We start from the raw sequence: 19906 nt of genomic DNA on the forward strand, positions 1-19906 counted from the left end.
AAATAAATACTTTTCTAAAAACTGCTTTCAGGCTTGGCGTGGTAGCCTAGTGGCTAAAGTCCTTGTCTTGCATATGCCAGCATCCCATATGGGCACTGGTTTGTATCCTGGATGTTCCAATTCCTGCGCAGCTTCTTGCTTGTGGCCCAAGAAAGCAGCGGAGGGTGGCCCAAAGCCTTGGTATCCTGAATCCATGTGGAGATGTGGAATAAGCTCCTGACTCCTGGCTTTGGATCAGCAGCCGCTTGGGGAGTGAACAGCAGGTGCAAGATTTTTCTCTCTGTCTTCTGTAAATCCTCCTTTCCAATAAAAACAAGTAAAATAAATCTTTTTTTAAAAAAACCCACAAAACATGTCATCACTAACTCTATTCCAAGATAAGCACCAGAAATTTGGAGATGGGCAGCAAACCCTCATCTTCTAAGTACCTTATAATACAGTGAGGGAAGACAGCACACCGAGAATTCCAGCGCCACCTGCAGGGTGTGGGGCAGTAATACAGAAAGGGATGAGCTGATTATACCTGAAGACCAAGACTTCTGCAGAGGGAGACGCTGAGCTTTGCAGTAGGAGACAGGCAGAACAAATGGTAAAAGAAAGCCTGTATTACTGTGCAATCACCAGAGAGGAAAGAAGGGGTTCTATTTTGGCTCAATGCAGGCCGGTACGACGCGAGGTGACAGACTCTCCAAAGAGGCCTGGCTGATTTGGAGAAGTGCGCAGTTTACCAGACAGCAGTAGAAAGAGCCTTGAGTCACACGACACTGGGAGAAGGCGGGCTTGTCCCAGAGAGGTGCTGAAAGTGTGGATTCTGGAATCGGACCAGCCCGTCCCTCAAGCCTGACTCTCCTGCTTTTCAGCTTCGTGAGGACTGAAGTTTCTATAAAGCAGCAGAGGGAGACACAGTATGTGAGCGTCTGCACCCATGAGGGAGACACAGGAGAAGAAACTCCTGACTCCGGGCTTCTGGCTGGGCCAGGTGGCAGCCAGGAGGCTAGAACTTCACTCAGGGCTATCACTAGAGCCATGTGCTGCAGCTGCTCTTCCCAGGCCATAGCCAGGGAGCTGGATCCGGGATGAAACAGCTGGGCTGCCCAGGTGGCCTTCTGATTAGCTCCAAGAGCAATTAGCTTTTGTTAATTAAAGCGTGGAAAACGGAGATCTGTTTTCTTTCACGTCCAGATGTAAAGGTAATTACAAAGTTATAGTGTTTAAAAGGGAAAAAGATGTGTTAAGGTCAGGCCGGGCACGGTAACCTGGAGGCTAAAGTCCTTACCTTGCATGCACTAAGATCCCGTAAGGCCACCGGTTCTAATCCCGGCAGCTCCACTTCCCATCCAGCTCCCTGCTTGTGGCCCGGGAAAGCAGTCGAGGATAGCCCAAAGCCTTGGGACCCTGCACCCATGTGGGAGACCTGGAAGAAGCTCTGGGCTCCTGGCTTCAGAACCGTGCAGCTCTGGCCGGTGCAGCCACTTGGGGAGTGAATCGATCGAAGACCTTCTCTGTATATCTGACTTTTCAGTAATAATAAAAAAGACGTGTTAAGGACACACTATCCTAACTTTTAGAGGGGGAAAAAAAACAACCTTTTTGGTAGTGTTCTTTTGACAACACAGTGAACTCTGTGGATTCTTTTCTCCCAAACAGTATTTTGCATACGCGTTGACTGCATCGGCGCTCTCTCCGGTCCAGCCAGGCTCGGCTCACCCTCGTTGACCTCAGACGTGGACCTCACCTCCTGTCCAGCACCAGCTGCCGGAGTGGAGTCCTGCGGAGGCGGCAGGCGAGGCAGGAACGCAGCCATGCTGCCTTGTTGCACACCGGAGTGCAAAACAAGAGGGACCGACTCGGCTAGAGAACGGAAGTCGGGGGGACGTGTTTGGCAGAGGGACGCCCTCTTCCGGTTGCGGTGCCGGGGCAAGTTGTGTGTCGGCGATGTTCCCTCGGGTCTCCCCGTTCCTGCCGCTTCGCCCCTTGCGCCGGCTGCCCTTGCCCTGTGGAAGTCGGGAGGCCCCGAGCACCGCGACGGCGTTGCTCGCGTCTCCGGCGGGAACAGTCAGGTGCGGCGGGCCCCGGGCCTCAGTCCACTCGGAGTTTCAGCTCTGCCCGCTGACCCTCGCGTCCACTCGGGCCCGCCTCCTCCGTGCGTGCTCTGGCTGCTTGGTGTCGGTGTGGGCGACTCCGTAACTAACGCGCAGCCCCTGCCCGAGACGCCCCCGCCAGCCGGGGGAAGCCGTGGGGTGGGCGGGCTCTGTTGACCTGGCGGAGCGAATCGGGGGCCCCCTGAGCGTTGTCGGTGAGGTTTGGGGTGTCCTTGGGGGGAAGTGGGCGCAGGACCGCCGCTTGGAGGTGGCCAGCACAGAAAGGAGGGGTGACCTGTGAGTGGCCTCCTGCTCACGCACGCCCAGCGGGCCCGCTTTGCTGCACGCGCCGGTGGGATCTGGAGGTTGGTTCTCCTGCTTGCCACCTTCCTTGTTGACTTTCACATCCCGTCAGGTTTTGGAGTTCTCGGCCCCTCTCCTCATTCCAGCTGCTTGCCTTAGGTACCCTGGGAGGCAGCAAGCCCGACGGTCACTACCACCCACGTCGGAGATCTGGGTTGGGTTTCTGGCTCCAGACTTTGGCCTGGCCAACCACCAGGCCATTTTAGACATTTGGGGAGTTTACCAGCTAGTATATGGGAGAGCCCCACCTCTCCATCTGGGTGCTAATTGTGTGGGTCATGCAGTTGGTTGTCATGTTGGTTTTCAAGCGCCTAATATGATCATCTCTGACAGTGTTACAAGCAGGTCCGATCATGTATTTCAACACTTGTGGAAATGGCCATTTTCTTTTTGCTTCAAGTGTCTCTAGCCTGGCACTGCCATTGGGAACTTGACAAAAAGCGCACTTCGAGGGATTGATGGGAGAGAACGAATGGACTAACATGTTTACTTTTTGTTGCTGACTTGTTTTTTGAAGTTCATGCATAGTTTTTTCATTAACATACGTTTTCTGTGATTTGGGGGAAGCGGTCCAGTACTGCCAGGATTTGATTAGGGGTCTTGACATCACCTGTGCTGGAATCACCCGGGACCCAGGCAAGTTGCAGTGCCTGTGAGTCTCCTGGGACAATTGCTACGAATTTAGATAACAGAAGAGATAAAACCTATCCTGGAAGATAATAAGGCCAAAGCAGTGTAGCATTGCTTTTCGCCTGGACACTTGTTAGAAATGCAGAATTGTGAGCCTGCCCTCAAAACTGCTGAATTAGATTTTTTTTTTTGTAGTACAACTGGTTCTGTGTTTTAGCCAGTGGCCTGGGTAATTCCTGTGAACATTGAAGTTTGGAAGCCGGAAGCAGGTGTTTTGACGCACCAGTTAAGATGCTAGTGGGGACAGCTGCGTCCCCTGAGTTCCAGCTTGGGCCTGATGGGGGCCCCAGGTATTGCCTACAGTTGCAAGTAAGTCAGCAACTGGGCGAACTGTGTTGTGTTTCTCTGCCTTTCAGAATAAAGTTTGAAAAACAGGGCTGTGGACTGTGAACTTCATAAGACTGGGGACCGTGACTGTTCTTACCAGCAGGACAGCGGTGCCTTGCCTGGGGCCCAGCAGAGTAGCTATTCACTATAGCTAATGAATGACTTTATATTTGCCTACTCTGTTGTTGTTTTTAACATCATAGTAAAAGAGGGCTTGACCCTATGGGATAGAATTAGGGATTTGTTACTTAACAAATCTGCTGCAGGGGGCCTGGCGCTGTGGCGGAGTAGGTGAAGCAGCAGCAGATGGCCCAGGTGCTTGGGGCCATCTGACAGCGTGTGGGCATGAAGCTTCTGCCACCTGGTTGTGGTGTTCTTTTTCAGACATAGCTTACAAAGAGAGCAGATGACTTAGCTGGCCACTGAATATTTTCTGTTCTGATCTGGCTTATTTTCCTACTGCATGAACGTGGCAGTGGGCCATAGATTTGCACTGGGTACCTGCCTGAGCCACAGGTCAAACCAGTCTAGAGCTCGAGCACAGTGACAGCTTTGATTAGGGGAGGGATTTTTTTTCATGCAATGTATTGATTGAATCACCTAAGTGGACCTAAATCACCTAATCGAAATCACCCCAAGGACCAGGCGATTGGTATCGGCGCATTTGTCCCTGTGTGGTAGGACTGAAGTCGCTGTGAGCTCTGAGCCACGTGACCTAGGACCTGGTCCTCCTGGTGCTTATCCAAAGTAGGGGTGGTAGGTGTCTTCTGTGGGTGTGAGCAGGCTGCTGGAGATCCATCACCTGAGTGTATGCTAATGGTAAATTGCTAGTGTTATGACTGTAATAGCATACAAAAGCAAGCAGGAAAAGGCTCCCGTTGAAACAGTTTGAAAATGCGCAGAAGAAATCTTGTGAATTATTGCTTTGTTATTTTGTGGGTTTTTTTTTTTTCATTGTTTTTTTTTTTTCTTTAATACATCTTCTAGAGCAAAAAATAACAGCCAAAGATATTTCAGCACAAATAATGTGGCCTACTGCAAGAAAAATGAACAGTCCGTTGCCGGCAATGAGATTTCTGAGACTACTTCCAAGAGTCCAGAGACAGCAAAGGAAAATACAAAAAAGGACTTGTTGAGCATTATCAAGAGTATGAAAGTGGAATTAAGCGCAGCAAATGTACAGACCACAAGGCCACCCGGCCAAAGGCTGCCGACCAGTGTGGAGGCCAGGGCCGGCAGGCCTCCGCGGGCCGCGGACGAAGCCCGGGGCAAGAGGTACATGGTGACTGCAGTTCTTTCCAACCTTGCTAGGCTTTTCTTTTAGCCAAACTTAGTTTGAATCTGTGACTTGAGAGATACTGAAATAATGAAGAATAACTTTCTACTGGTCAACACAATTATTAGGGATCCTAACAATTGAGGGGAGGGAGAACAATGACGTAATTGAGAATTCTACACATTTTCTTACACACTGACTGGTGTTGTCTGCTGCCGTTTAGTTGCCTCTTTACACTGAGTGGTGTTGCTTGCGTCTTGACTGAAAGATAACTTCATGTCTGTAGGGGATTTCTTTGAAATTGCTGCTGGGATAGAATAGCGTCTGCCTTCCCTTGGCCAGTGATTTTCAGCTTTTTTTGTGTGCTTAAGGGCTTTTTTATGAGGATTCTTCAGAAAAATTCATGTAAAATGTAATTAAGGTAACTTTATTTTGGTGCATAAAAATCTTGTAATCCTTGCATAGCTTTTTCAAAATTCACATTTTTCCATGAATTTTTAAAAGACTCTGTCATTTCTTACATTTCTCAAGAGTATCATTTCATTGAATCTAATATGCGTGATTTCTTAGCATTCTGTACAGTTTAAATGCAGTGTTTCATATTAGCAATACCTAAAATACAGATGTATTTTGATTTGATGACATCATCAACTCAAGAAATAAGGAATGTAGATTTCGGAAACCCTGATTTACAATAATATAGATTCTGGTTTTCAGTGGTTGTTAAATGTATTTTTTTTGGAACATCTTAGTTTATACTGTCTGTAGAGATGCTTGGGGAACATGTAATTTGATGGTAGACTAGGGTTTACAGTAGACACTTATTCCTTTTAATAATGAAGCTATGCAATATATACAGCAATGTAAAGAAAAACAAATATTTATCAAGGATGACTTGATAATTTCTGTTTCATAAATAGGGGTGGACCTGGATAGGCCATGATTTTCTGAAGGCTGGTCTGCCCCACCAGATAACTGGTGGCTGAAAACTGTAGAATATCAGCTGTATTGTTGGCAACATTTTCAGGACAAATGGAGCCCTCGCTGATAGAATCTCCTGGCCTTGGAGAAGCACAGGGACCTGCTGGGCACGGCAGGTAGGGCTTTCTTGAAGGCAGTTCCTCTGGTTGCTGCCTGTGCTCAGTGGGGCCCTTGGGGGGGGCTGTAAAGGTGGCCTGGTTCCAAGAGGTGCTGACCCTGTGAGGCACTGAGCCGAATCTGGTTTTGTTGTTGTTGTTGATTTTACTGGGATGTACCAAGATCTCCAGTGGATGCAGCGATATCCAAAATTTCTAGCATCTGCTCTTTCTCTGAACCAAATAGCAAACTACTCTGATCATTGAGTGAAAAGACTTCTGCTAGTTATTAAGTAATGCCTCTAGATTATTTCTAGTTTTCATTATTGTGAAATGATAGTATAATTAACATTGTGTGTTCACTCAGGGAATTGCCATTAAATCTCTTGCACTGTTCAAAGTACTAGAAAAAGAATATTGAATACAACTGGGCTGTTGTGCTAGCCTAGTAGCTAAAGTCCTTGCCTTACACATGCTGGGATCCCATATGGGGACCGGTTCTAATCCCAGCCACCCCACTTCCCATCAGCTCCCTACTTGTGGTCTAAGAAAGCAGTCGAGGACGGCCCAGAGCCTTGGGACCCTGCACCCACATGGGAAACCCAGGGGAAGCTCCAGGCTCCTGGCTTAGGATCAGCTGAGCTCCAGCCATTACAGCCACTTGGGGAGTGAATCAGCATGTAGAAGATCTTCCTCTCTGTCTCTTCTCCTGTTTATATCTGACTTTTCAATGAAAGAAAAAAAAAATAAGTCTTTAAAAAATTACATTGAATAAAACTAAGTGGCTGCTTCTTACCCTAGAATGAGGATTGGAGGTATAGAAGAGGGGCTAAACTTACACCATGTGTGCGTGCGCGCACACACATGTACATGTGTGTACACACACATTACATATGTCAGCCTGAGGTGAGTGTTCTTCCACAGTGTGGATGTATCATAATTTATCTGTTCTACTTATAGACCTCTAGCTTCCATTTTGGGGCTATTATGGGTAAATCTTTTATGACCAAGTTTAACGTTTTTTATGTGGGCTGGCAATAAAAAATGTTTTCACATTAAGTGGCATCTCATTTAAAAATTCTGATTTGTAATCTTTAGGATTGATCCTCTCTCCACCTTAAAATATTGTTCTCAGGATTAGCATTGTACTTTAGGGAGTGTCTGTTGGTTTTAACATTTCAAAGTTTGTATAAAACCAGCATATGTAATGTTTGAGAATTCCTACTTAGAAATGGAATTGAAGAATCATTTCTCTGAATGACAAAGTTTCCCCTCTAAATCACTGAGTTTTCGTTAGACTGAGGCATAAGAGCCGCCCCCATCTTCCTGGCTTCCTGTTTGTTTCTGCAGAGCCAAGCCCCTGAGTCCTGAGTTGGTGGCAGCCGCATCCGCTGTTGCGGATTCTCTTCCCTTTGATAAGCAGAAGACCAAGTCAGACCTGCTCAGGCAGCTCCGGCAGCATGAGGAGGACGCGCGGGCACTGAGAGATGGGCCAAGACCGAAAATTAGGTCAGTAAAACGCGGCTTTATCAGTAAGATATGTATTTCAAAATGGGTGATTTTGGGTCGGTCATTCACGCAATAGGTACATGTATGTATGATGTGTGTCCTGAATGGAATTCTAACTAGTTGGGTTTTTTTTTTTGTATCTTAAATAAGATCATAGCCTTTTTAAAAAGGATAGATACAGTTACAGAGAGAGGGGGAGAAAGATAGATCTGCCATCCTCTGGCTCATGTCCCAAATGGTCACAGTGGCGGGGGCTGGGTTAAGCTGAAGCAGGAGCCTGGAGCTTCTTTTGGGTCGCCCACATGGGGGAGAGACCCGAGCACTTGGGCCATCTTTGCTGCTTTTCAGGCACATGAGCAAGGAGCTAGCTCCAAAGAGACTGCAACACTGGTCCCAAGATTATAGCTTTTCAAAAATCAGAAAAGGGGCCAGCACCCTGACAGAGCAGGCTAAGCTTTCACCTGCGGTGTTGCCAACACATACGGACCCTGGTTTGAGTCCTGGGTGCTCTACTTCTAATCCAGCTCCTTGCTTATGATCTGGGAAGGCCAGTCCTTGGGTCCCTGCACTTATGTAGAAAACTCAGAGGCAGCTCCTGGCTCCTGATTGCTCAGCTCTGGCCTTTGCAGCCACTGGGAAAACTAGCAGGTGCAAGACCTTCTCTTTCTCTTTTTTAAAATTGAGTTATTAAATTTCCTTTAGAAAATACTAGATTTTCTCAAAAGAGAAATGGTAAATTCAGTAATTTTATTAAAAATAAGTAAGAAATAAGATAGTCATTCTAGAAAGATTAATTTTCTTCAATTAGATTAAAAAAAGATGCTGGTTTTGTGCCCAACGCAGTGGCCTAGTGGCTAAAGTACTCTCCTTGAACGCACCGGAATTCCATATGGGCACTGGTTCTAATCCCGACAGCCCTGCTTCCCGTCCAGCTCCCTGCTTGTGGCCTGGGAAAGCAGTGGAGGACGGCCCAAAGCCTTGGGTTCCTGTACCCGCATGGGAGACCCAGAAGAGGCTCCTGGCTCCTGGCTTCAGATTTGAGCAGCTCCAGCCATTGCGGCTGCTTGAGGAGCTTGGGGAGTGAATCATCGGGCGGAAGATATTTCTCCCTATCTCTCTTCTCTCTATACATCTGACTTTGCAATAAAAAGATAACTAAATCTTTAAAACAAAATGCTTTTTTTTTTTTAAAGATTTACTTTAAATTTGGAGCTGAGACTATCCGAATCCAGGAGCCAGGAGCCTCCTCCACGTCTCCTATGCGGATGCAGGAACCCAAGGCTTTGGGCCATCATCCACTGCTTTCCCAGGGCACAGGCAGGGAGCTAGATGGGAAACGGGGCCGCCAGGATTAGAATCGGTGCCCACATGGGATCCTGGTACATGAAAGATGAGGACTTCAGCTGCTAGGCCATTGTGCTAGGCCCTACCCTAGTTTTTTCTGTTTTTCTTTTCTTTTTCTTTGTTTTAAAGATTTGAGAGGCAGAGTGACAGAGGAAGTGATAGAACCAGTTTATTCTCCAAATGGCCGCAGTAACTAGGGCTGGGTAGGGTGAAGCCACAAACCAGAATCCATATGTGTCTCCCACATGTTGGGAGGGACTCAACGTACTTAGAACATCTGCTGCTACCCTCCCAGACAATGTTAGCAAGGAGCCTGTGATTTAAAAGCGTTTATCGTTATTCTATAGCTGAATTTTTAATGCATTTGACTTTTATTTTTTCAGTTTCGGTAACATAATATCAGATATGAAAGTTACCAGACCTGCCGCAGTTAGAGCTCGCCCAAGACCAGAGCACCAGATTCAGTTTGACGAAGAGTCTGACAGCTCGCCTGAGCAGTCTGCCGATCTCAGGAAAAGGTACTGGGGCTTTGCCGTGTCTTGGGGTGTGGACGGTAACTGTGGACCCCTCACCGCCGGCACGTGTCACTGCCGGCAGGAAGCCAAGGCTTGAACGCACTGACACCTGCCTTCCTGCTCTCCACGGACCATTTCCTGGAGCGGAACAAGTGCTCTGGATTTACTGTTTTGATTTTTTACTGTACCGTAAACCAAAACGGGTCCTACCTCACATCTGTACCTGTTAAAGCAACTAAAACTGACAATTCTGGAAGATGAACATTTATGTAAGCATTGTTTTTCACTCAATATTCTTGTTAACATTGTATATTTACATACCCTTTTTATTTCTATGAATAATCACTTTCTTCATACCTTAAAGGTGTGAAACCGTGTGTTACTTGAGAATTGAAAATTGTTATGTATTTACATGTAATTCTGTCCTTTTTGTCCTGTAACCCCAGCAAGCCGTGGCTGGAGTGGGGCTAGCAGCTCTTTCGTGTGGTCTGACAGAAACTGACGTGTCTGTGCTCAGAGGCTGTGATCACAGTTGGGGTGTCATCCGCGCACGGTGTTACCCCAGGATTTTGCTTGAGGCGCCGTCTCAGGAGCAGCACTTAGCTCCTGGGCAGTTCACTTACAGATTTGTCCAACATAGTTGAAAAGGTGGCCTGCCATCCCCATAGGAAGTTCAGGAGGGTACAGTGATGGTGGCCGATCGTTTGAATTACTGGTGTCTATGATGTATTATGAAATACAGTGGAAAATGCACTTGGGCTTTAGTTAAGGCTGTTCAACTGGATCAGTTAATCCTTAAGAATATTTATCTGATTCTGTCTTCCTCCCATAGTTACATGTGACTCCTTTAGAATGCTATGTCATAATCTGACTTGTACTGCTATTAGCTGCTGTTAAAAATTAAAAGGCAGCAAGGGAGAGATGAGAGAGAGATTTCCGTGCATATGACCACAATTTAAAACCACCCCGAAGGGGACTAAGGGGGAGCAGTGGTGAGATCCCGCTGGTCACTGCTGTGACTTGTGTAGGATTGGGGAAATCCTGAGAAAGTCTAGACACAGACTGACACCTTCTGTTTGAAACGGAGGGATCCTGGTGGCAGAGCGTCACTGGCCTTCCCACAGTCGGCACTGCCAGGGCCTGGAGCTGCCATCTGTCCGTTCCCCAGTCCATAGCGCGTCGGGCCAAGACCAGGATACGAAGCACTGAGTTCTGGGGCACGAAGGTCTTTGTTCACAATCCCTGGGCACCTGCTAGAGGAAAAGTCTATGACTGGAGTTATTTTCTCCAAAGTTAATATGCAATTTGCATTTTCTTCCTTTAACAGAAGAATGACCCAGGAAATAATTCAAAACTATTTTTAAAACTAACTATATGGTTTTTAAATCGGTTCTTAACCTGCCAGTACACTCATTTATAATATATTTTTTACCACCAAAATAATGTTTTGATTTCATTTCCCTAAACTTCTTGGAGTACCCTCGTTTGTTGAAGTAAGTAAGCGAACTTCTGAATAAAGCAATTGGTTGAAGTATAGCAGAGTAATCTATTAACCCTGACATTAATTTGAGTAAAAATAATTAAAATGTCTTATGCTTTTATTAGAAATTAGGGCGATTTAATCTTTTCAGTTATTTAGAAAAATAAACTCTTTTAAGTGTTTACTGTATTGTGAAGCAAAAATTCAAGTGCATGGCCCGGCGCAGTAGCCTACCGACTAAAGTCCTTGCCTTGCAAGTGCTGGGATCCCATGTGGGCTCTGGTTCTAATCCCAGCCGCCCCCTTCCCATCCAGCTCCTTGCTTGTAGCAGTCAAGGACAGCCCGAAGCCTTGGGACCCTGCACTCATGCAGGAGACCCGGAAGAGGCTCCTGGCTTCAGATCAGCTAAGCTCCAGCTTTTGTGGTCGCGTGGGGAGTGAATCAGCAGATGGAGGATGATCATCTCTGTCTCTTCTCCTCTCTGTATATCTGAATTTCCGATGAAAGTTGAAATACATGTTAAAGAAATTCAAGTGCAGCGTTTCCTCTTCTACTTACGAGTCCTAACCATGTGGCAGTTTACCTAAATTTCATTGCTGAGAGTCAATGAAATTGTTTTAAATCTCTATGTAGAGTATTTCGTGTAAATTTGTTATAAACAATTTTGACTGATAGTGTATATATTCACTAAAATGTTTTTTTCTTCTTTTTATAGTGTTAGGAGAGATTTATTCAAAGGGAAGAGACTTAATATTTTTAACATTGAGACATTTACTGAAGAAGAACCTAAAACAGGTTTGTTCAAAGAATAACACTTTCTTTTTCCTTTTCTTTCTTTCTTTGTTTTTATAGCACTATTTATCGGGTGGGGCAAACATTCAAAGAGCTTTCAACAATGTTCTTAGTGTTTTGGTTATATCAGAGTTGAGTGTTTTGGTATTTCATCTTGCCGTGGTCTGGATCCTATACGTGGGTGTAGTTGTTGTTGGGAGGCAGGCACCACCTACTGCATGAATGAGAAGTAAAAAGTGACAGGTCTTTTTTTGGGTAGAATGTGGAGAATTGCCCACCATTTGCATGCAGCTCTGCTGTTACAAGCCTTTAGGTAGCTTACTACCAAAAGGAGTCGGCTCTCACAGAGCTTCCTTATCGGGGTCATTTCTTTATTGTCAGGAGATGTGAAGAAAAGCTTTGGGGAAATGTCTGCAGACTCATAGTGGTTTTGGTTGTTCATTTTCCTAATACCTGGTTAGTGTTTGTCACTTTTTCTCCTCTGGGTGGGAAGTCGGCTGTTTCACATTTACCATTTCAAGTCTGCAAGATAATGAGTGCCCTCCTGCTTGACATTAGATCTGGCTTACGGAAAAAATAACAGAAGACAGTACAAAAAAGGCGTCCAGCTTACAAGCAAGAGACATTTCAAAGACTAGAAATAGAGCCAGTGTTGTGGCATGATGGGTTAAACAGCTACTTGTAAAGCAACATCCACGCTGAAGCACTGGTTCAAGGCCCTGCAGCTCAGCTTGCACTCCAACTTCCTGCTAATGTGCCCAGGAATGCAGCAGATGATGACCAGCTTGGCCGTTGTGGCCATTTGGGCAATGGATCAGCAGATGAACTCTCTCTGTACTTCACCCTCTCTCTCCAAGTCTGCCTTTCAAATAAAATGAAGCATTTAAAAGGGAAAAACAAGATAGAAAAATGTAGTATGATAATAGTACTCAGCCACTGTGATAAGCCCTTATTCATAGGATTGATGATCAGGATTGAATGAGCTAATGCCCAGAAGTCATTCAGTGCAGGCTGAGTACTTGGTGCCCATTTTACCATTTTACCACTGTCATTGCTCTCTTCACTTGCGTCATCTTTTTTTAAAGTTTCATTTGTTTTTATTTGAAAAGCAGATTTATATAGAGAAAAGGAGAGTTAGATATTCCATCTGCTGGTTCACTTCCCAAATGGCCACAGTGGTCAGAGTAGGGCTGGTCTTAAGCCAGGAGCTTCATCCAGGTATCCCACATGGGTACAGAGGTCTGACTTGAGCTATCGTCTGCTACTTTCCCAGGCACGTTAGCAGGAAGCTGGAAAAGTGGAGCAGCCGGGACTCGAACTGGTGCCCATATGGTGTGCTAGGGGTGTTGGCACTGTATGCAGAGGCTTTGCCTACTATTACATGGTGCTGGCTCTTGCATTTATTTATTTATTTGTTTATTTACATTGGAAAGTCAGATTTTCACAGAGAGGACAGAAAGGTCTTGCATCTGCTACTTCACTCCCCAAGTCTTGTATGTGCCAGGATCCCTTATGGGTGCCAGTTTGTGTACTGGCTGCTCTAATTCCCATCCAACTCCCTGCTTATGGTCTGGGAAAGCAGTCGAAGGTGGGCCAAAGCTTTGGGACCCTGCATGTACACAGGAGACTCTTCAGAAGCTCCAAGCTCCTGGCTTCGGATTGGCTTAGCTCCGGCTGTTGCAGCCATTTGGGGAGTGAATCATCGGACAGAGGATCTTTCACATCTCCATCTCTCTGTGTATCTGCCTCTGCCTTTCCAATAGAAATAAATAAATCTTAAAAAAGAAAGGTGATTATCACATAATACAATGTTAATAACAATAAAAAAAAGGTGATTCCTGAGTTATTATAATAATTAGATATGCACTTTGACTTGTTTCTACCTGAGGTGTTTTTGTCCCACAGAAACACCGCCTTCACTCTGGGATATTGAATTTGCTAAGCAGTTGGCTGCAGTCAGTGCACAGCCCTTTCAGAATGGCTTTGAGGAGATGATCCAGTGGACCAAGGAGGGGAAGCTGTGGGAGTTTCCGATTAACAACGAAGCAGGTACGCATGAGCCTCAGGGGCTTTTCCAGTTCAGACGCGGGGATTGTTCCTACCAGGTGTTCCGTTTTCCAGCCTGCATGTTTGTGTGACACTCAAAACCCTGTGGACATCTTTGTGGTGTCCGGAAAGAAATTGGACAGTGTTTCAAGAAAAGAATATGAGTTTTACTTAATTCTAGATATTTGATATGGAAAAGAAAGAAGTTCCTCTGTGTGGCATAGAATGCATTATGGGTTAGCACGCAAGTGTTGGTAACCACAGACGATGACAGATTTCCAGCTGCTGAGCAGTGTTACTTGGTGAATGTTCTCATATATTCAATACTAGAAGTGAACTTACAAGTTAATTTTGGAAAATCTTCCAACCCTTAAAAGGTTTGCTGGTATCTTTTAGTCCTAAAACTATTACATTTGTGAGATGCAAGATAATAAGCTGTGACTTAGCAGGTAAAGCCACTGGCTGTGTTGCTAGAATCCCATATGAGTGTCATTTGAGTCATGGCTGTTCCAGTTCTGATCCAGATCCCTGCTAATGTGCCTGGGAAAGCAATGCAAGATGGCCCAGGTTTGTGGGCTTCTGCAGCCACATAGGACATCCAGAAGCGGCTCTGGGCTCCTGGCTTCAGACCAGCCCAGCTCTGGCTTTTGCAGTCATGGTATTGTGAACCAGCACATGGAAGCTCTGTATTGATATCTCCGTAGCACTGACTTTCAAATAAATAAATCTTTAAAATTTTTCGCATGTGTGTAAAGTATTTGGATATGCTACTTGAACCAAAATGATAAGGGAGTTTGGAAATCTTTGTGGAGTGTAGGTTCTTTGATCTGGTAAAGGAGCAGTATACACAGTCCTGTGTGTCGTCTGGAGATGTGCCTCTTCCTCCTAGGGAAATCAGCATTACTGGGTCTTTCTTTTTAATTATACCTCTGTTGTCAGCAGACGTGATCATTCTGTAAATCTGTTTTCACTTAAATACCCATTTACTTTGTTTAAGGATTTATTTATTTTATTTGAAAGAGTCACAGGGAGAGAGAGAGGAGGCTTTCCATTACAGGTTCACTTCCTGAGTGCCTGCTACAGCCAGAACAGAGCAAAACTGGAGCCAGAGTGAGCAGCTTCTCCCTCCCAGGTCTCCGTCGTGGCTACAGGAACCCACGCGCCTGGGCCGTCTTACAGATTGTTTAGCGCAGACTCAGCAGTCTGTATGATTATACAGTGCATGCTGTAATGTGGCATGCTGTTTCATCTATTATCTTTCAAGAATACATCTGTTGGGGCAAAGGTTTGGCCCAGAGGTTAAGTTGCATCTTCTATCAGAGTGCCTGGGGTTCAAGTCTTGCCTCTGCTGCCAGTCCAGCTGCTTGCTAATCTGGACGCTGGGTAGCAGCAGGTGGTGGCTGCCCCCCTGTGGAAGGTGCAGGCTGACCTCAAAGCTCCTGGCTTCTCTTGGCCCAGTCCTGACCATTGCGTGTATTTTGGAAGTCCACCAGCAAATGAAAGGCCACTCTCTGTCTCTGTTTTTCTTTCTGCCTTTCAGAGAAATCAAAATTCTTTTTAAAATAAAACAAAACACTTGGAGAGACACAGTCAGTTTTGCATCTGCTCTTTCACTCGACAAATAAACTACAGCATTGAGGCCTGGGCCAGTTTGAAGTCAAGAACTCATTCCATACTCCAGTGGGGGTGCAGAGTCATAAGTATTTGGGCCACCTTTCACTGCTTTCCCAGGCACTTTAGGACGAAGCAGTGCCCGTATGGGTTGCACTGCAGCCATTGGCTTAACTCATGACACGAAGTCAGCCCCTGTTCCTCTTGTTACTAGTCGTTTTCTATGCTCTGAGGCCTACTCTGATATTCAAATATTCATGTCTCGTCTCATGCTTTTCCTGCTTTTTTGTCATTATTAATCTGAAAATCAGACTTATTGAACTGCCGTTCACTGGTTTACCTCCAGATTCTTGCAGCATCTGAGACTGAAGCCAGCGAGTAAATCTGGTCTCCCATGTGGGCGGCAGGGACCCAAGGACACATTAGCAGGAGGCTGGAATCAGGAGCCAACCCAGGCTCTCATGAGAAATGCGGGCGTGTCGGGTGGCAGTGTAATTGCTATAGCAAGCACCTGGCCCATTCAAACTTTTTAAAAATTCATGTTACCAATTTAAATCTTATCATTCTACTTTCAGTCTACCTGTGTTGTTTGAAGTGAGTTTGTTGTAGACAGCTTATAACTGGACCATATTTTAATACTCAGTGTACCAGTCTTTGGATGGATGTATTTGGGCCAATTATAAACGTTTAAATTATTGATGTTAGTATTTAAGTTGCTTGTCCTACTTTTTGTTTACGTTTTCTCATTCCGCTATTGATCTTCCTTGACTTCCTGTGAGCTCTAATTCTGTGTTGTTTAAAATGCAGTTGGTGTGGTTTTTACTAGTTTTTGGATTTGGAATTTCATTAGTAATACTTACTTCTGCACCCTGAGCATTTACAATCTGCAAAGCATTGTAGAAAAGCTTTCAATACTTTGTATCTGTTTAATCCTCACTAAAGCCTCAGGAGGATTCTGCCGGAGGAGCTGCTGCGCAGAGAAGCTGATCAGTTAGCTCACACAGTTGTTAAATTACAAACAAATTTAGGTTGAATTTGAAAGTTTATGGCTCTAACTGTAATGCTAAATTACATCACTGGTGTTAATTTTATGTCACAGGCTTTACGTTCAAAGTAATGCTCTGTCTCCTTCCCTAGGTTTTGATGATGATGGTTCAGAATTTCATGAACACATTTTCCTGGATCAACACCTGGAGGGTTTTCCAAAACAAGGACCAATCCGCCACTTCATGGAGCTGGTGACTTGTGGCCTTTCCAGAAATCCGTATCTCAGTGTGAGACAGAAGGTTGAGCACATAGAATGGTTCAGAAATTATTTTAATGAAAAACGGGACATTCTAAAAGAAAGTAACATACAGTTCAATTAAGACTTCGGAAGTTTTTGTTTGGATACTGTAACTAAATAAAATAGTTAAACTAAAAATTTTCCTGTATTACATCTAATTTGACTGATAGAAAATTTTTTAAATATAATGGTACTTGGTACTCTTGCATAAAGAAAAATATGTCATTCTTAGGGTCAAAAGAATTTTAGAGAACTAATGTTTTAGACAAGTCCTCAAACCTTTTCCTTTTCATTCAGTGACCATACTTCTTTGAAATATAGTTGTTAGTCATTTATCTGATGACATCAGAGTGCTGTTAAAGCAATGGAGATGATTTGGTGGGATTTTTATGCATAGAATATGCGTGTTTACATAGATGTGTATAAGCCTATTTCTATTTTATATATGTTTAGCACTAAATTCACCTCTTCTCAGTAAGGAAAGTAGAGAAGTATCCAGAGGGGTACGGTTCAGGGAAGAAGGGGCCGTGACCCGGAAAACGGGAGCAGTGAGCTGCTCGTGTACTAGGACACTGTATGGAAGTGGAAATGACTGAAACAGAGCTGAACACGCCCATGCAGGTGCAAGTATTGCCGCAGAGTGCATGCAACGTGATACCGATTTATAACATTCAAAAAGCAAAGCTGGGTAGGGGTAGGGTGGGGTTGTGTGAATGAGGAGGGGAGCCCAGGAGCTTCAGCAGTAACCATCTGTTGCTGGGTGAAAGATTCACTGGTAGGCAGTTTATCTGGCTTGCTTTTTTTTTTTTTTGTAAGTTTTATTTGAAAGAGAAAGGGAGAGACCAATGTAGACGTGTCTTCCAGCTGCTGTTTCGCCCCTCAAATGGCCACAATGGCTGGAACTGTTACAGGCTCATACCAGGAGCCCGGAACTCCATCCCGATCTCCCACATGGATAGCAGGGGCCCGAGTACTTGGCCCGTCTTGCGCTGCCTTCCCAGGCTCCCCAGCTGGAAGCTGGATGAGAAGCAGAGCATCTAGGACTGGAAGCAGTGGTGCAGTGTGTGATGCTGGCCTCCTCACAGGAGGTGGTTTGGCTGGGCGCACTACCACGCTGGCTCCTATCCTAGTAATCACAATCATCAGTCTTTTGGATATAACATTTTCTTATATTTTAAGGAACGAATGAAACAGGTACATAATTTAAAGATATGCAGAGCAAAGACAACAGAAGAATCATAGGATTACAGAATTCCAAGATACTTCTTGTACAAAAACAAGCTAATGGGGACTGGTGCGGTGGCATACAGGCTGATCTGCTTTGTGGTGCCAGTATCTCATATGCGTGCTGGTTCGTTGTCCCAGCTGGGAAGCGCCACTTCTGATCCAGCTCCTTGCTCATGGCCTGGAAAAGCAGCAGAGGATGGCCTAAGGTCTCGGGCCCCTGCCCTCACGTGGGAGGCTGGGAGGAAGCTCCTGGCTCTGTTAGTTTGTCAAGCATTGACTGAGCACTGCTCCATGCTGGGTTAAATGCATTGGTGAGGCTTTTCCTGGCCTGACAGCAACGTCTTTGTGACATCCCAGGAGAAGCCTGCTCTGCCTTCTTCTCCCCTCTCAGTGCCTACCACAGCACTCTCTCCGTTACAGCATTTCCTGTCCTGAACTCAGGGGCCAGGATGTGTCGGCTTCCGTTGCCTCGGGTTCTGGGTACAATACCTGGCATACTGTGGGGCACTCCATGAATCCAGCTGAATGAGGGAAAGAATGGATGACCGTCATGGGAAAGAGGCCAGGACTCCGTTGTCATCCCATGTGATGGGTGCCAAGGTGGGGAAATGGTTAGAGAATCCCTTAGTGTGTTTGTGCTCTCACGCTGGGGAGGAGAGGAGGGGGCATCAGAGAATTCATGGAAAATGCATAATAATGAAAAATCTATACATGGTCTTCAAAATTTTTGAGCCAAAATACTTTTTTTTTAATTCCATGTACATTTTGAAGCACCCTCACTCAATGGGCATCCCAGACTGGGTAATTTCCATAGAACAGGTTTGACCATCTGCTGAGGGTCTGGTCTCTGCTTCCGTGGCGGTGCCTTCAGCCTGCAGCCGTGGGGGTGGCGTGGCGTGGTGGTTGTGTCCACATGTGGCAGAAAGGGAAAGAGGGACAGGCTCCTTCGGTCAGGTCCTTTTATGAGATGCTCCACTGACGGGGGGCCCTCCTAGGACTCACCTCTGAAAGGCCCCACTGCTTTCTTAGCAATCTGAAGTTTTTGGAGGGGATGCTTTGAAACAGAGCGGAACAGCATGGCCTGTGACAGTTGGTCTTTTCCATCGAGGAGACCTGCGAGAGACCAGCACTGTGCGAAGGATGCGGTGGTTCTAATTCCAGGGTGCACAGTTAAGAGGGGCCATCTGTCTGCAGCTAGAGACAGGCTGCATTCTCCCAGGTCAGCTTACTCATAATACAGTAATACCCCACCCTGCAGGTACAATATTTTTTATTGACTGTTCTGTCTATAGTGCAGAATGTGTGGAAGGAAGAAGCATATTGTCTATAGTCCCTCTATTTTAAGTGCCTAATTCTTTTTTTTTTTTTTAAGATTTATTTTTATAGCAAAGTCAGATATACAAAGAGGAAAGACAGAGAAGATCTTCTGTCCGATGGTTCTCTCCCTAAGCAGCCACAACATCTGGAGCTGAGCCAATCCGAAGCCAGGAACCAGGAGCTTTTCCAGGTCTCCCATGCAGGTACAGGGTCCCAAGGCTTTGGGCCGTCCTCTGTTGCTTTCCCAGGCCACAAGCAGGGAGCTGGATGGGAAGCAGGGCTGCCGGGATTAGAACTGGTGACCATATGGGATCCAGGTGCATTCAAGGTGGACTTTAACCACTATGCTATCGTGCCGGGCCCTAACTACCTAATTCTTATGTTAGCCTTTATTTTGTCATTTTTTCCTAAAACAGTCTTTAGAATTTTTGCTAACATTTCAAAAAATATTTATTTTTATTTGAAAGGCAGATTTACAGACAGATCTTTCACCTGCTGATTCACTCCCCAGATGGCCGCAAAGCCCAAAGCCGAGCTGATCTGAAGCTGAGAGCCAGGTGCTGCTCCCAGGTCTCCCATGAGGCCACAGGGTCCCAAGGCCTGCTTTCCAGGCCCTTAGCAGGGAGCTGGATCAGAAGTGAAGCAGCCAGGACACAAATGAACCAGCACCCATGTGGATATGGGGAAGCACACAGGCAATGAGCTTCTCATACCACTGTGCCAACTTTTTGAAAATATTTATTTTTATTGCAAAATCAGATATGTGTAAAGAGGAGAGGCGAAAGAGGAGGATCCTCCATCTGATGATTCACTCCCCAAGTGACCACAATGGCCAGAGCTGCATTGATCCGAAGCCAGGAGCCAGGGATCTCTTCTGGGACTCCTATGCGAGTGCAGGGTCCCAAGGCTTTGGGCCGTCCTCGACTGCTTTCCCAGGCCACAGGCAGGGAGCTGGATGGGAAGCAGG

The 19906-nt window shown here is 45.7% G+C and overlaps 1 protein-coding gene across 3 annotated transcripts; it reads left to right on the top strand.

The window, feature by feature from the left end:
- Positions 1 to 1900: 1900 nt before the first annotated feature.
- On the top strand, positions 1901 to 18893 carry MRPS31 (mitochondrial ribosomal protein S31). 3 transcript variants are annotated; one of them, XM_040991476.1, is made up of 8 exons: positions 1901 to 2060; positions 4449 to 4736; positions 7164 to 7322; positions 9050 to 9184; positions 11377 to 11456; positions 13359 to 13502; positions 16248 to 16396; positions 18731 to 18893. In XM_040991476.1, exons 1-8 carry the CDS (start codon positions 1936 to 1938, stop codon positions 18794 to 18796), a joined length of 1146 nt encoding a protein of 381 aa, XP_040847410.1. In that variant the 5' UTR covers positions 1901 to 1935; the 3' UTR covers positions 18797 to 18893. The 3 variants fall into 3 exon arrangements, with proteins under 3 accessions (XP_040847410.1, XP_040847409.1, XP_040847411.1); XM_040991475.1 differs by lacking the exon at positions 18731 to 18893 and having other exon boundaries at positions 16248 to 16525; XM_040991477.1 differs by lacking the exon at positions 18731 to 18893 and having other exon boundaries at positions 11383 to 11456; positions 16248 to 16525.
- Positions 18894 to 19906: the final 1013 nt, after the last annotated feature.

This window comes from Ochotona curzoniae, unplaced genomic scaffold, assembly GCF_017591425.1.
Source record: "Ochotona curzoniae isolate NIBS_2020 unplaced genomic scaffold, NIBS_Ocur_1.0 contig_64, whole genome shotgun sequence".
Lineage (NCBI taxonomy): Eukaryota > Metazoa > Chordata > Mammalia > Lagomorpha > Ochotonidae > Ochotona > Ochotona curzoniae.